This window comes from Trachurus trachurus (assembly GCF_905171665.1).
Source record: "Trachurus trachurus genome assembly, chromosome: 14".
NCBI classification, from domain to species: domain Eukaryota; kingdom Metazoa; phylum Chordata; class Actinopteri; order Carangiformes; family Carangidae; genus Trachurus; species Trachurus trachurus.
The window spans coordinates 31,525,043-31,542,227 of record NC_139903.1 but is presented as its reverse complement, the minus strand read 5'-3'; the positions used below and the strand labels follow the sequence as shown (position 1 = coordinate 31,542,227).

The window sequence follows — 17,185 nt, the reverse complement described above, 5'->3', positions numbered from 1 at the left end:
GATGGGAGAGGGAGTGGAGCTGGTAGAGGCTGTGGTTAAGTGGGGGATGTAGTGTAAACTGAAGGCCATCCTGGGTGACCCCCAACACCCTCTAGGCCTACACAGGACCCAAAGGTCAGAGGAGCAGTGAAGTAATAAGCTCATCTCCTTGACCTTCTGGACAGAAAGATTTAGGAAATCAGTAATTCCTTCTGCCATCAAAATGATGCTTATTACAATGTAATATCCTATAACCAACAAACGTAAGGCCTTCCTCCAGTAGGTTATCAAAAATATTACAATCAGACAGTGACTGCTATTGATCATTATTTCCACAGAAATAAATTAAAAACAACAACAAATAAACAAATGGCTTCATTTCACTATAGGCTTTCAAAGTGCTGTCTGAAACTAGACCTAGACTGACTTTTGCCCATGTAATGAAAAAAACTAAAAATTTGTCATAGAGCTGAACCAAATACATAGTTGGAAAAGTCTCAGCCTGGAGAAGCATCAGTATGAAAACTCAAGGTGGCTCAGCAACAAAGGGGTTACAGACATGGGACCAGGTTAGAAAGCTTGGACCCAAGCTATCATGTAAAATCAGTCAGCGTTAGTGAGCTCTATCAAATAGGCAAAATCCCTTCATCCATTTAAATATTCAATATTTAGATTCTAATTACACAAATGTTTTGAGCAATCCCTTAAACTCCCATGTGTACCCCAAACACAATAATATAAATACATTAACAAATAAGCAGACAGTGGGTTGTACAGTAAAAAGATGTATCTCATAAATGTATGAAATACAGCCAAAATTGTATTTAGACTGCATCTGTATTGTGAAGAACAAGTAACGATATTGTTTTATTTTGTTATTTCGTGTATTTTGTAGCGTTTAATCGTTCTTCCGGTTTTCAGAATAAAACAACTCTAATTCTCATAATGGAATAATGTACAATTAAAACTAATGCCCTTAACAATTACATATCGTATTGTTGACCTATCAGTCACAACTTCGTTTTTTGTGTTCTTGTTAAAGATATCATTAAAACAAAACCGACAGATATTTGGATGTGCTATTTATACTGAAGGACCGGACGTTGCCAAATCTGACGGGTAGCCAGATACGGTGTAACACCTGATCGCATCGCGCGCTTTTCCTCTCGGTAAGTATCAAAGATATTGAATAAATGTTTATAAACCGTCTTTCGTAGTATCAAGTAACCTACAATATTAACCCCAAACCGATGGAGTCAGACTAAGACATGCTACACTGCAATTCTGAATTCATTAGCTTAGCCTAGAACTTGTGTTGGAAATTGTCATCAAAAAGGCTAATAGGACAACAATGTGGCTGGTAGGCCTAGATTTCAGACAAAAAGATAATCATGTAGAATGGATGGGTGGCTGTTGAATTTGATCATGTTACCACAAAAATGAATAAAGTGAATGAATTTCCCACCCTGGCCCGAAGAATATCAACATTTCCTCTTTTCAAATTCAACTTAATTTGTCACATAAAATCATACAGATAATTAGGGGAAAGTGAGATTTCAAGTTGTGATGTAGTTGCAGTTACCTGTATTGTGTTACATTATACCCCAAACAGCATAGCTACTGTGATCATGTAATAGGCATATCAAATACATATCCTTAGCCTATATTCTGAGGTAGAGAATACTGGTCTAAAAAAATGTTGTATCTGACTTGTTTATTGTTTTCTCTCAACAGGTCCTTCAAATTAATCATACACATACACATTTTTTCACGTTTCATACACACACACACATGCACACACTCAAATAGCCTATAACCAAAAGCACTTTCAAGAGCTACATCCCTACCCATTGTTGTCTGTGAGTCCCGTAGGCGTGTGTTCCTGTCTTAGTCCTTTTTACGTTTTTGTTTGTTCTGTCTGTCCATCTTCCACTTGTTTATTTAGTGTCTCTCTGTCACTATGACACCACCTAAGTTCAGGCCCTGCCCATCCTGTGACACCCCAAATCAGGCCATAAAAAAAACATGCAGTGCCTGTTTTCAGAGTCTCTCTTCAAATAAAAAAAAAAGGAAAAGGAAGGAGCATACAACCGGCAATGGGCAGAAGGAGTCCTCAAAAACAGGAATCATGGGCGGATTGTTGATTCTGCCCGCATTGCAGTAAGTAAGAATGTTCATATTGCATTTAGTAAACTGAAAGTACACATTTTAACATTCAGCTTGTCATATACAAGGCACAATACTATCTGGTCTTTACAAACATAGTGTTATTGTCTTCTGTCACTTATCTTTTATCTTACATTGACCTGACCCATCTGTCTAATGGGTTAATTTGATTAAGCAGTGTGGCTAACTAATGTGTGCCAACTGCTTTTGTTCTTTACAGGTGAAGAAACTTGAGGCAATAGGCTGTAAGCCAATTTTATTTATAGGAGAAAAAAAACAAAAGGGCCACAGGGAAGTGGGATGCAGATATTATGACACATCTGCCCCCCACTCCTTACACTAAAGTGCTTCTGGAGAAGATGCAGAGGGCTTATGAGTTCATCTTGAGCAAGGGTAAGAGTATTTGCTTCAGATATGACTATTATGAAAATATGGGATTGTCTATGTTAATATGTTAATAGATTTTTAAGGAAAATAAACTTGTATTGGGACAACCTCAACAGAAGAGCAGCCCAACAGCCCTCCAGAAGAGCAGCTCAATGCCACGACCGAGGAGCAGCACACGACCGAGGAGCAGCACGGCCCCCCAGAAGAGCAGCTCAATGCCACGACCGAGGAGCAGCACACGACCGAGGAGCAGCACACGACCGAGGAGCAGCACGGCCCCCCAGAGGAGCAGCTCAATGCTGGCATTGAGAAACAGCCCGTCAGCCCGGCAGAGGAGCAGCTCAACGCTAACATCAAGAAACAGACCGTCAGCCTGCCAGAGGAAGAGACCGTTTTCATCTTAAATCTTGTCCCTGTCTCTCCTAAATCTTCTACCTCTTTTTCACCTCCTTCCTCTTCCACTGAAACAGTGGAAGATGTCAGTGGGCCTCCAGCAGCCGGGTCTCTCCTAAACAAATCTTTTCCTCCTCCAAACACCAAGTCAAGAAAGAGGAACAGACAGACTTCGATTAAGGAGGGGCCACAAGTGAAGAGGCCAAGAAAGGGTAAGTTTTTTTTGCATGGTATGTGTTACTCCATATACTATTAGACTTGGGCTGTTATTGAGAAATACTTTGATAAATAGATAAACTCACTGACACGTTTGAATTTCTAAGATAAATAAAGTTTATTTTATTCTTTTTGGATGGCAAATCCAGCCTTCATTTGTGTCACCAAACCATTACACAGTACACCAGCCAGCCAGTGCACTGTATTTAACCCTTTTTTATTGAGCTATATGTTGGTGGGTATTGTGACGTGGCCAGGTTTAAGGGCCACAATTAATGTTGATGACTATAGGTAACATGGCTTTGTGAAACCCAGTCCAATATATTTGCTTTGATTGCCAAAACTAGAGACAAAGGGCCCTAGTTTGCTGGCGCAGCGCAGGTCGGGCAAGGAAGTGCAGTGGGTCTAATGCAAGTTTGGAGCAGCGCAGACAGGCGCAAAGTCAGTTCGGCAGATTGGCAGATCGCGCTGCGCCAACATGGGTGTGGCGGCGCAGCAGGGGGAGGTGTCACAGATTCAGCTTGGTGAAGTGGAAGTTATGTCTTGCCAACTCTGCGCCGAAAGCAGTCCACCTCAAAGCAGGTCAGATTTCAGCACAGGGCGAAGCGCAGCGGGCGGAGAGGGAGATTGGTTGACTAGCGAACAGTGCACACACGTCAGCAAAACCTCACAGACAGGTTTCCACAGTTCCAGACACATTTAGATGCAATAAATATCCACAATAACCGCTATTTAATGCAACTAATGGAATCAACAGGTGAATTTATATCTATAAAGATTGTCCCGTCACATCTGACGCCAGATCAAAGGCTGTTGGCAGCGTAATGAAAACTCCACCTGAATTAACACAGCAGGGACGAACTGGCACTGAAAAGCAGCTGCGGGTTGTGGACTGTGAGGGTGGTTGACTGCATGTCACCATGTTGAGATGTGATGATCCGCGTTATCTATTTATTTACTTTTTAATTTATCAACGGGCGAGCGACGTCAGGCAGCTGTAATAATCAGATAGTCAGTATATAGCCTACTCAGTAGTCCTCAGAAGGACAGACAGACACACACACACAGACAGAGAGAGAGAGAGAGCGTTCTTTACGCTGATTCAATCTCTGTTACGGTGTTTGTTCATAGTGTAGGCTACACCCCTCGTCTTTACACAGGGTTTGAATAATTGTGAGTTTCTTTATTAGTTTATTAGTTATTGTTTTTTACACTGGCCAGCGGTTCTCAGTGTATCAGATCAAACCTGATTAAGGATATTAGTAAAGTCATTATTCAGCCACTGAGCTCGGACCTCCGGACCAAAACACCTGTTTCCCCTGGAAGAGGTTCTGCCTGTGGCGTCGCTGTCTCCTCCACATGTCAAAGTAGGAAATAATAATAATAAACTTTATTTCTATAGCACCTTTCAAAACCCAAGGTGTTTCACAACATACAATATCATTGAAAAAGTAAGACAATAGAAAACATCATATAGAAAAACAGACAAAATGACAGACTTGCAGCACGCATCGCCCGCGGCTCAGTTAAAGGTGAGGAGAGGAGCTCATTTGATTGGTGAAGATCCGAATCGGCTGTGTTAATCCCACTTCGCGCCTTTCTCTTCTCCTCCTGTCTCCCTCCCGCCCCGTCTCCTCCCTCCTCACCGTTAGCGCCGGTAGGAGGGACAAGGGGAGTGCCTGCGCCAGTCTGCGCTGGACTTCGCTGCCCACGATTCTTGCAAAACGCGCCACAACACGCCTAGTTGGCGAGGCGGACCTGCGCTGCGACCTGACTTCGCCCGATCTAGGAAACTATGGCCAAACTATCTCCTAGAGTCTATAAGGCCACATTCACATGGAGTGTCTTTTGCATGCATGTTTCAATTGTTTACACACCACGTGTACAGTTACTGTACACGTGGTGTGATGCACCTTTTTCTAATGCCGCGTGAACACTGTGCCATATGATCAGAACTGACCAATCATCTCCATGGATCTGCTTCTTCAGCAGCAACAGTGCAGCCCAGCTCTCAGTGCTTGCCCGCTTTCAGCAGCTCTCTGTCGGCAAGTGACAGCTGTCCTCCCCGGGCCCAGCACTTTACTTTAAACTGCATTTTTAACTGTTTTATCACACATAACATTTCTCCTGTTTCCTTCCTCTCCACACTGACCCTTTGCTGTGAACCACGGACTGACAACAGATAGATTGAGCAGTGAATCCACTGAGAGGGATTTACAGTACTGGAAATCTGTGCAACTCTGTTTTAACTTAGTTTCTGGTTAAGTCATGAAACACACTACTCAAATGTGACAGACAGTATTTGTTGCTTAGTAATGGCAGACATGATCTCTCAAGCACTTTGGAATGTGCTCCAGGCATTTTTAGACACTCCATGTGAATGGGCCCTAAAAGTACAATGAAAGGCAGCACCATCAACTATCAGATAGTGATGGGAATGGCAGTTCTTTTGACTGTGCTGAATAAGTTCATAAAAAAATTATTTATTCAAAAAATGTGTTCAACAAATCACTCATTGCTTAGCAGGAGCCCTGACTGCATAGTTCATACTGTATTTCTCCAATTTCCTGAACTGATACTCAGCAAAACCATCTGTCACTAGGTAATGATTCAGGTTCATAACTCTGTAACATGTTCACCGTACTTACTGAGGGACGGCACACAAAAAAGAGAGACAGTGCATTCACAGACCGTTATACACAGACATTCATGAGAGACACAGCTTTACTTTGAGTGGTAGCCTATATGCACCAAATATTACTACATGGTGAACTTGAGTCCTCTGTGCAAAGTCAATTCACTCAACACTGATGCTACACAGTGTTAGGTAGGAACTTGAGTCTTATAGTGAAGGAATTTATTAGGCTCGGTCAAGGATAACAGAGGAGTCATTAACACAACATAAGGGCGAGATGCCACCTATATTCTAAGTGTCAGATCAAAGGGGAGATGCATTAACATCCTATTGGCTATTGTGCATAAACATTAAGATAAGGGTTCACACCAGCAAGGTGTTATCCAGTTGGTGTTATCATTTAACTATACAGTGGTGTCTGCAACCGCCAGAGAGTGAGAGTTAAAGCGCCATAGAGGGATCATGACTTTGGCCTCAGAGAGAAAGCAAAACCAAACTGTCACTGTCTCCTGCAGTAGTCTAACTGCGTTCACACCAAAAGTGTCACTGAGTAAACATGAGTCCTGAGTGTCAGTATATTCAGTGAACAAGCACCGTTCCCTCGCAATGAGAGTCTAGAATGCAGTCTAGACCTGCACTAGATTAAACTGTTTTGATCTGGTGTCATAAAATAACACTTTTCTTGTCTTTTCTTGTCTTTTTTTCTAGGTTGCCGAAAATGTAGAAGGCAGAAAGTCTTCAACTTCGACTCCATCACTGGGAGAAGGACCCTTAATGTAATTTGTGATATTTTTCATTAGGCTGCTCGTATGACTCATTCTGGCCTTTTAAAGATAAAAAAAAATACAGTGATTGCTTAAACAGCTAAAATGATTGTTGTTTATCTGTTTGTGTGTGTAGGGTAAAGAAGAACTGAAGATACGCTGGTTGCCTTGCTCTGTGTGGTAAGTTAACAAGTTGATATTGCAAATATGTGTTCTATTTTCACTTTGAAACCATTCAGGACAATGATCTCAGGGTGAAACCACTTTGAGTGTATTTCAGAAAAGTTTCATCCCAAAAAAAGTACCACACAGGAAGTAATGTTGTGTTCAGATAGATAGGATGTTGGAATTTATTACTGCAGAATCTTATAGTGGGAATGAGGGCAGAGCCATCTAGGGATCAGAAATGATAAGATTTTTAGATACTAATGCCATTATTGATTCTGCTTATTGGTCTGATTCTCAGTCAATCCCTTATCTATTCCTGATCAATTCTATGTTTTGGGGAAAAAAAAAAAACCTACACAGGTGTTCAGTCTCTCAACGCTACTGCTCATCATCTGTGCATCATCTCCACTGTTTATCAATGACCTCATATGCTCATAAAGATATGAGACAAAACTTTTCGATGAGAGAAACGGTTCACAGCCAAAATGAACTGCATTAATGAATTTGTCTGTACAGTATGAGAATAACAAATTGAGGGAGAGGAGGGGCCAGGGAAAGCCATTTGTTGTGTCATAGGTACAGTATTAGACAATTTAGAACTGGTTCTCAACTGGAAAAAATTCTTGATTCCCATCTATAGCGGCCCTTTGTCACTATCGACGCACGCTGCGGTTTAAAGGGCTTTACGCGTGCCAATACGTAAGTGTAGGTGTATGCAGGTGTAGCCAAAGTGCATAACACAGCAACTGTCCAGTCAAAGCTTCTCCTTTTGTTGCAAATTTATTTATACAGCCGACTCGAATACTCACTAAAACACAGCAACACACTATCTCTGTGGCATAACAGGGCATGGCACGGTCAAAACCGTATGAGTTCCTCAGCGTGCGCACCTGTGCTGATTACCCACCTACATTTATCACTTCAGACCAATGACCTGAACAGAAATCGCCACCTACTGGCACAAAATGTGTATAACATCACAAAACAAAGAAAATGACCGATTTGGCTCCTACACCATCCTTCATGATAGCAATGATGATAAAATTCATGAGGAAGAAGAGAAAGGCAATAGAGTGCCAAAGCGGAAGTGGGAAGTAACGGCGCCATGGGTCCTCAATTCGAAATAAGCCTCCATACAAAAGAACGGGAGTCCAAGTTTTATCTTACCTGTTTAAAACATAATGTTTCATGCAGAGAAATCAGCAGTTTATCATAAAATGGCAACAGAAGAATGTATTTTGTGTGACAACGCTCTACTGACTACAGATCTGGTATACCACAAAAAAAACGTCACCAACTGACACGGGAAAGGGTGGCATGTGGTGACATCAGAACTTAATTTCACAAAAGGTTTACGACAGACTGCTGGTTTCTCAGCATGAAACCTTATGTTTTAAACAGGTACTGTAGAGCCCATATTTTTTTCTCTTGGTGCAATTCAAACGGCTCACAAATAAAACTTGGACTCTCGTTCTTTTGTATGGAGACTTTTTTGAATTGAGGACCAATGGTGCCGTTACTTCCTGCTTTTGCCTCGACACTCTATGATAATGATGAGGAAGATCAGGACAGTGAGGAGAGGAGAACATTGGTGATTTTATCTTTGAACCTAACCTCAAAAAGTTGTTTGACTTGTGTTGTGATGACACTGTCAACTAATGATACTTTACAGTGGCATAAACTGGGATGACACATGGGAGCCGGCCAGTGGATTCCAGCACATTTTGGAGAAGTCACCTCCCTCTGCTGTGGAGGACCTCGTCCCCTCTGCTGTGGAGGACCTCGTCTGCTGAACGCAATATGAAGTCTGCTGAACGCAATATAACCTGTTTTTTTTTTTTTTTTTTTTAAGATTGTCTCAAAATATGTGTACCTAACTTCCATAGATATCATATTGGTTCAATGTTATGCAATGGGAGATATGTCTATATATCAGGGTTTGGTGAGAATCCTCCGGCTCTTCCAGTTGGAAATCCAACAGCGCTCTAGTGGAGAATCCGGACTCGGAAATTGGAAATCCCACTTTATTTTTTTCCTTTTTCTTTTACCAGTTATTGTTTATTGAAATAAATACAAATAACAGAACATCAAAGTGTAACTTTCTTTGCTATTGTCTGCTGGGGTAACAACATCAAAGTAAGGGACAGGAACAGACTAGACAGGCTCATCAAAAAATGTAGCTCTGTGATGGGGGAGGGAGCAGAGCTGGTAGATGCTGTAGTTAAGTGGAGGATGGGGTGTAAGTTAAAAACCATCCTGGGTGACCCTCAACACCCTCTTTACAAAACCTTTGCAGGTCAGAGGAGTAGCCACAGCAACAGGTTTATCTCCCTGACCTGCAGAACCGAAAGATATAGAAGATCATTTGTTCCTGCAGCAATCTTTTTATATAATAATTCCTAAAATGTTATGTATAGTCATCACTCTTTCTTTTGTGTGTCTCTGAGCTACTGGTCTGATTTGAATTTCCCTGTTATGGGATGAATAAAGTATTTCTCTACTCTACTCTATCAGCCAGGGGGAATAACCACACAACGTCATATGACACAGGAAACGTCACATTACCATGACAACAGAGAGTAGGGTAGCAAGCTTCCCGTGTCGTCTTTATTCAGACCTTGTGGGAGTTCTATGTAAAACTGTCAGGTTGCCCTGCTCGTCAGATCATGACGAAAACGATGAGGGACTGTGACGAAATATGAGGATTATGGGTAATGTAGTTCTTCCCCGTGATATGACATTGAGCATTGGAAACAAAACGTGTTTTCTTAAAATAAAGTTGATATTACACGGGGCTTTTGGACTCAGCAAAAGGACGACAGTGTCCCCCTTGGATGGTTACAGCGTCATATGGCTATGTTGCTTCAGAAATGAATTTATCAAAACTGCAGCTTTTTGAACGCGGAAGTGATCTTCGCTTGTAGAACGCCCCCGCCCCCACACCCCCACCCCGTCTGGTCTTCCGACAAGGATGTAATTTATTTATTTATTTGTTTGTTTGTTTATTTATTATTCTGCACCAACGCCAAGATCAGTAAATAAATAATAACCAAAATGACGGCTTGGATGAAAGCTATGTCAGACACACCAGGTTCAATAAAGCTTCAAAGGGGAAAAAAAGTTTTCCAGCTCAGTGCGTCGTTCAGCGCCGCGTCCGGTCGGCTGGATCACTTTACTCTGAGCGTCACATATCGCCGCGAAGGGGGTTGCATTGGAATGAATTGAAATCCCCGCTCGTCACCTCATGACGAGAATCGCCGCGAAGGGGGTTGCATTGGAATGAATTGAAATCCCCGCTCGTCACCTCATGACGAAAAACGGGTACCTAATGAGTCAGGCATGTGACGAGGAGGGACAGTGACCGTTCGTCAGGGGGTTGACGCACTGGGAGTGAGAACGTGTTGTTACTATCAATAACACAAACATCGAACAAGTCTTTTCCTACAAATATTTAGGCATCTATTGTTCTTAGTGTTATGCAGTAGTCAGTGCATGGTATAGTTGTCTCTCAGTGCAACTTAAAGCTCGACTGGGGAGACTGCTAAGCATCTGCTCAAAAATTGTAGGACAACCACTTGAGCCAATTTTTAGAGCTGCATACACTAGACAAATGCTGCCCCTGGCACACAATATTTTGTCCAACCGCCACCGGATACATGTTTTATTTGTAGAATATCAGTTGCTGCCATCCACCAGGAGATATAGAGTCCCTATGGCTAGATTAAATAGACTGAGGAACTCTTTTTTTGCTCAATCAGTTAAAATGTTGAATCAGCTGGGCTTGGTAGGGCCTAAATAGCTTAGTGTAGGGACTTGGAGGCACTGCAGCCACTTTGATGCTACGTATAGCACGTCACATGTCTGATGTTTGTCTTGTGTTATATTCTGCTGTATTTTTTCTCTCTCATTGTTTGATGTGGTGTTCTGTGTTATTTGATGTTTGTTGGGTGCTACACTGTATTTATGTTTCTTTGTCATGAAGAACAAGTGTCTCGGACACACAACAAATTTCAGAGGTGATCCTGACAATAAAGTACTCAATCTCAATCTCTCAATCTCAGTTATAATAGTGTATATTCAACTTTTTCATTTTCAAATACGTGACATACACACCTTCATCTCACATTAACATTATGTCCTGCATGTTAAGTCATGTCAAGTTAAGTTTCTCAGCAAATGCATTTCTATAACTGTTGATCATACCTATCCTGATTAAGTGCTTATAATCCTGGTGATGAGTAGCATGCAGCAAATCCAGCTTTTGTAGATGTCAGTATTTATCTATGAAGTGATTTGTATGCGAATTTTTGCCTTGGTTGAGGCTTCTGACAGAGAAGGTGAGGGTTTCCACTGACAGCAGAGATGATACATGAGGACAGGTCTGATTGTCTTATCTCTGATGCCATAGATTAAAGCACTCAGACATTTTGGGAAGATTATAATACACACATAAAGGACCATTTGTATGCGCTGAGTACTTAATTTGTCTAGGACCTTTGACATAGCTATAATTAAGGGGTTTTGTATAGTTGATGAGAGACTGAGGCCCAGCTGCACCAGATGCAGCAGCAGTGTGTTACGAGCCTTTCTGGCTGAAGCTTTGTCTGTAGAGGCTGACCTGGCTGCTACCACCACACCAACATAGGAGTAAATGACTGCCACAACACCTAGAATAAATAAAAAGTAAGTGAAGCCTCTGTCGTAAAGATCAGACATTGGATCAAGCAACATGCTTTCTTTGCCACAAAAGTTCTTCATCTGCAAAGTCTCTAGTTCCTCAAATGGAAAATTCAACAGCAAAAAAACACGAATAAAAATACTAAGTGAACTGAAGGTCCAAACCACAATGATGGCCACTCCTGTGTTTTTGGTGGTGATAATGGTTGCATGCCTCAGTGGGTAACACACAGCTACATATCTCTCCAGAGACATCACCACCAGTGTTAGTGGAGAGATTTCAAGTGTAACGTTGGAGAGCATAACAAGAACACCACATACAGGATATGTCAGCCTTAATCTAAAAGCAGCTATAAGGTACAGTAACTGACTCAGAGCCAAGTTTATAGTATCTGCAAAAAGTAGGTTATACAGAAGAATATACCGAGAGGTCTCACAGAAAACTGGTTTACTCCTCAAGGTGAATAACAAAGTCCCATTAATGAAGAGAAACACACAGGATGGTACTGTAGACATAAGAGAAAACAACACTAACGCCATTAAGGCGTTAGTGTTGGCGCTGTAATGGCGACAGGCGGTGTTCGTCTGGAGTGCGGTGTGACGCTTGTTTGTTTGTTTGTTTGTTAGTTTTTAACTCGTTGATGCAAGGAGTAGTGAGTGGATATGGTGCTTAAACGTATGCCTGATCGTCGAGAGTGATGTGAACGACATTGATCCGTGAGAAGGACAGTTTTTATACATAATCTCACCTGTCACAATGAGGAAGTGGATACCTGTGCTGCTCCTGCTATTGTGCTGCACCGCCGAACCTCTGCTTGCGGTGGCAGCCAGCCACGGTGGGGGAATACTGCGCTACACTCGGGAGGATTTGCTGCTTCTGAGGAACTCGGATCTTACAGCACCGGCTTTATTCAACCTGGGCGAAGTGTTGCCCAGTCATCATGGAGCCGGCTACGGGCCGCGCGGAGCAGGTCAGAGGAGGAAGCGAGGAAGAAGGGGGGGAGTGAGGCAGAGGCTGAAGAGACTCTCCGGTACACGGAAGAGCCCGCCGCTCCCCTCTATTCTGCTCGCCAACGTCCGCTCTCTGCGTAATAAACTGGACGAGTTACACGCCAACATCTCGTGCCAGTGGGCATATAGAGATGCGAGCCTGATCTGCCTGACGGAAACCTGGCTGGACAACACCATCGCGGACTCTCAGCTCTCCTTAGATGGCTTTGGGACACCAGTACGTCTGGATCGGGACACTGTGAGTAGTCAGAAGCGGCACGGGGGCGGGCTCTGTGTGTATATAAACAAGGCTTGGAGCAGGACTGCTACTGTCACAGACTCTTGCTGTACACCTGACGTAGAGCTGCTCGCGCTGTCATGCAGACCTAAGTACCTCCCCCGTGAGTTTGGTCAGCTGGCGCTTGTGCTTGTGTACATCCCACCATCAGGCAATGTCACACGCGCGGCAGAGGCCATAGCGTCATGTGTCCACCAGCTTGAGAGCGCCTCTCCTGACTCACCTGTACTCGTTTTAGGTGACTTTAATGGCTGCAGACTAAATAAAACCCTCCCCTCCTTTCACCAATATGTCACCTGTCCCACCAGAGTTGATAAAACAATCGACCTCTGTTATGGCAATGTAAAAGGGGGATATAGGGCCTATAGTAAACCACCACTCAGCACTGCAGACCATAACGTTGTCCACCTTATCCCATCATATCGTACAAAATTGCAGAGAGAGGGTGTAGTCAAGAGGCAGATCAGACTATGGGACGATGATGTGCGGGAGAAACTTCAGGGCTGCTTCGACTGTACACTGTGGGAGGTGTTCACAGAGAACAACAGCCTTGAGGAAGCCACTGAGGCAGTCACATCATACATTACATTCTGTGAGGAGATGATTATTCCCACAAAGACTGTTAAAGTGTTCCCCAACAATAAGCCCTGGATAACTAAAGCCCTAAAAACTACACTTAATGAAAAGAAAATTGCATTTAAATCAGGAAATAGACTTGAATCTAAACTCATTCAAAATAAACTAAATAAAGAAATAAAATCAGCCAAAAGGGCATATAAGGAGAAGGTGGAGAGGCTCTTTAATAATGGCAAAGCCAGGGATGCCTGGCGTGGGGTTAAAACCCTTGCTGGCCTCTCAAACCCCTCCATGACAGCCCCACCTGCAGAGGCCTGTGTCAACATGGCAGAGGACCTAAACAACTTCTTCTGCAGGTTTGATCAGTGTGACTATACGGAGGAGAGGGAGGAGCTCATTGCAGAGCTCTCCACCACAACTCAGTCCACTGTCAACCTGCAGCTGCAGCCAGAGGAGGTCGAACGGACGCTGAAAATGTTAAAACCAAACAAGGCACCCGGACCTGACCGGATCTGCGGGCGCCTGCTGAAGGCCTGCAGCAGTCAGCTGGCCGGGGTCCTCTGCTCACTGTTCAACCGTTCCCTGGCTGAGCACTCCATCCCCTCTGTCTGGAAGTCATCCATCATCTGCCCTGTCGAGAAAAAGAGCAACCCCACAAACAACAACGACTATCGACCTGTTGCTCTGACTTCGCTGGTTATGAAAAGCTTTGAGAAGCTTGTTCTGACCCAGCTGCAGGCTGATGTTAGTGGGTTTACTGACCCACTGCAGTTTGCATATCGACGGCACAGGGGCGTGGATGACGCAGTGCTGACCCTGCTACATGAGACCATCACCCATCTGGAAAAACCTAAGTCCCTTGTCAGGCTGGTCTTTGTGGATTTTTCCAGTGCATTTAACACCTTGCAACCACACCTGATGGGACGCAAACTGCTCCAGATGAACATTGATCCCCACCTGATCCTCTGGGTCCTCTCCTTTTTGACAAACAGACCCCAGATGGTCAGGGTGAATGGCCACCTCAGTGCACCACGGACAATTTCCACTGGATCCCCTCAAGGCTCGGTCATCTCTCCATTACTTTTCACACTGTACACAGACAACTGCAGAAGCTCAACCCTGGGAATAACATACATCAAATACTCAGATGACACTGTTATCATGGACACCACCAACACAGACGGACTGTTACAAAATGAACTGGACTCTTTTGCTCTGTGGTGTAGAGACAATTGCCTGGACTTAAACACCTCAAAAACCAAAGAAATGGTCATTGACTTCCGCCACGGACACTTCACTCCCACACTCTCTGTTAACACTGAAATAATAGAAAGGGTGGAATCATACAAATACCTCGGCACAATAATGGACTACAAACTCACATTCCAACTACACAGTGAACATATTTTTTCTAAATGTCAGCAACGTCTCTTTTTTCTCCGTAAACTTCGCAAACTCCAGGTTCATCAATCAATACTCTCTGCTTTCTATAAATGTTTCATCGAATCCATCCTCACTTTCAACATCACAGCCTGGTTTGGTTCACTCAGCATCACCCACCGAAACAGTCTAAACAAAATAGTCAAACTCAGCAATAAAATCATAGGTCAGGAACAGGAGCCACTCATCAACATCTACAACATTCAGGTCAAGAAAAAAGGCACACAGATCGCCACAGACACAACACACACACTACACAGCAACTACAGCCTATTACCATCAGCACGCAGATACAGGTCACTCCCACTCCGGACAAAGAGAGCATCATCCAGTTTCATCCCCACCTCAATCCGACTTCTAAACACTTAACTCCCACCAGAACTTTTTACTCAGCCACAACCTTTTTAATTAACTTGTTTTTTTTTTTTTTTTTTTTTTTTTTTAACCAATTTTTATACTTGTATGTGTCCTTTGTTTTTAACCTTTGCTGCGAGTACTTGTACTATGTGTGGTTGTAGGAATATGTATTATTATTGTGTTGGGTATGGCTGTGGTATGTATGTGTGGATTGTTGTTTTGCACCTGCACTTTTGATGTCCTTCCGCAACGAAGTTCCTAACGGAATAATAAAGTACTTTTGAGTTTTTTTGAGTTTTAATCCTTCATATTGCAGTCCAACAGTGATGTTGGTCTGAGACTGATTTGAGTACATTTTAGAGAAGTTGTATTTACCATTTGATGTAACAGCAGTACAATGATAATCTTCTCCCTTTGCTACCATATAACAGTGAAGATCTTATGACCAACACAGATTTTATGAGCTCAGTCCTCACACCCACGTCATGTGACACCATCACATTAAAGCAGAACTATGCAGGATTTGGGCTGTAATTATTGTGGCTCAGAGACACTGTGATGGTTGAGTGACCTATTATGAGGTGAATGGGGTCTAGGCCAATGCGCCCACCCCCCCCACTGGCTGAAAACCGCACTTGCAAGATCAGTCCTCCGTCTCGGTGTCCCAAATCTCGTAAATGGATAGAACTATCGCGAGAAACTGCCTTACGGCAGTACGAGATACAAACGCAGATGACGTCATGCATGTCACGATACGTGATTGGTTTGAGTTCGGAAAGTCGGAGGAAACCATGGAAACACGAAATGTTTGTAGCCTACTGATGAAGTTGGACTTGTGGCTACAGGGAGCTAATGCTAACACAGACACACACACACACACACCGTGGATCTTTTATAAGATAATGTAATAAATCATGACACACACACACACACACCTTCGCGTTTTGGAACCTTTATTCATGTGTGTGTATGTCGGTGTCTGTGTGGCCGTGTTAACGATAGCTCCGCGTTAGCGTTAGCTCCGTGTTAGCGTTAGCTCCGTGTTAGCAGGGCTTAGCAAACACCGCTCTCTACCTTCAGCAGCTTCCAATGTAAACACAAGCACGTGTAGGGGGTGGAGGAGGTGGTGGCGGTGAGTTTTTTTTTTTTTTTTTTTTTTTTACGACAGTGACATGTGCCTCCCAGAAGTGTGGGGGAGCTCCGGAGAGGGAAAAAAAGAGAAACCAGCGAAGGAGCGAGCTATTTCCGGCCGACTTGCATAGTTCTGCTTTAAAGCATGACTGATGCAATTCATCCAGGGCCTGCTCTAGCCAATTTGGTGCCCGAGGCAAGATTACTCCCAGGTGCCCCCCCCCCCCCCCCCCAACAATGATCAATAATGATCATAAGAATAACATAGCAGTGCATCTCTACGTCCCCTCTGACCCTGAGACACAACTTGCACAACAATCAGTAAAATTTAATTGAGTAAATCCTGGGTGAAGACATGAAAAAATTAGTCAGTCATGAGAATAACCTGTTGTGGTGCTTGAAATGGGTATATGAAAGTCTTAGCTTTACAAACGCAGTGGAATATACTGTATGAATTAAAGCTAATAGGTAAGTGTGGAAAACAAGTTAAAATGAAATGTTGTCGCTTTTTGAGCATAAATGTTATCTGTCATTCTATTTTCACCAAACGTCTCAGAGATGAGCAGGCTGAAGTCTCAACTCTCGCTTCTTTTTTTAAAATAATCTTCCTCATCAAATGAGTCAAAACTTTCGGCCTCTGAAGTTCCGTCGTCATCTTCCTGGCCACTTCTCCTTCACATTCACCGCTTCAAGAAGCCTCTCACTGCAGAGCTAAACGGGTCATGAACCGCAGTTGGCCCACACGCCATTTTCCTGTTGTTGTTGTTGTTCACTGATCCTAGGTCAGTGGTGTGGGTGGGGCCCATAGACTGTAAAAAGAATGGACATAGCACCCGTCATGTCACCCATTGGTTTGGGGGGGTCTGTTTTGTGCCGCTACTACGGGGATTTGAACTGCGCCATTTTGGATTTTAGGTGGAGTCTACTTGCCATATTTGGAGAGGTGGCTGCGGCTGAGAACCCGCCTGCTGAACTCGAAGCAACCAATTAAAGGCCGGTAAACTCTCT

General features: G+C 43.3%; 1 protein-coding gene across 1 annotated transcript; it reads right to left on the bottom strand.

Moving 5' to 3' along the window:
- Window positions 1-10,989: 10,989 nt before the first annotated feature.
- On the bottom strand, window positions 10,990-11,925 carry LOC310997275 (odorant receptor 131-2-like; the record flags this gene model as incomplete). Its single annotated transcript, XM_083986951.1, has 1 exon — window positions 10,990-11,925. One exon carries the CDS (start codon window positions 11,923-11,925, stop codon window positions 10,990-10,992), a length of 936 nt encoding a protein of 311 aa, XP_083843077.1.
- Between the last annotated feature and the right edge of the window lie 5,260 nt (window positions 11,926-17,185).